General features: G+C 45.0%; 1 protein-coding gene across 1 annotated transcript in view; it reads right to left on the bottom strand.

The window, feature by feature from the left end:
- Window positions 1–83, bottom strand: part of LOC119585460 (putative defense protein 1) — a gene marked incomplete in the record, with an annotated part of 6,702 nt that extends 6,619 nt beyond the window's left edge. Inside the window, 1 exon segment of the mRNA XM_037934108.1 lies at window positions 24–83. Coding sequence (XP_037790036.1) covers window positions 24–77 — 54 coding nt within the window.
- Window positions 84–200: the final 117 nt, after the last annotated feature.

The following is a 200-nucleotide window of genomic DNA, read 5'->3' as shown; positions in this document are numbered from 1 at the left end:
TACTAAAAGGCTTGTCAACTCACCCACGACAGGAGAGTTACGTAGACGGGGAAGGAGAGAGGAAGACGTCTGTTCATGACGGAGGCTGGCGAAGGAATGGCTGGTGGCTGGGTTCTCGTAAATACACTTTATATTTGAATGCAAAGTAATGAATGGGAATGATCTATACTGTATACGTTAGGTAAAGACACGTAAGCGAT

The sequence above is a fragment of the Penaeus monodon genome, chromosome 19 (genome assembly GCF_015228065.2).
Source record: "Penaeus monodon isolate SGIC_2016 chromosome 19, NSTDA_Pmon_1, whole genome shotgun sequence".
Lineage (NCBI taxonomy): Eukaryota > Metazoa > Arthropoda > Malacostraca > Decapoda > Penaeidae > Penaeus > Penaeus monodon.
The sequence above is the reverse complement of the archived record's forward strand: the minus strand, read 5'-3'. Positions and strand labels throughout refer to the sequence as shown.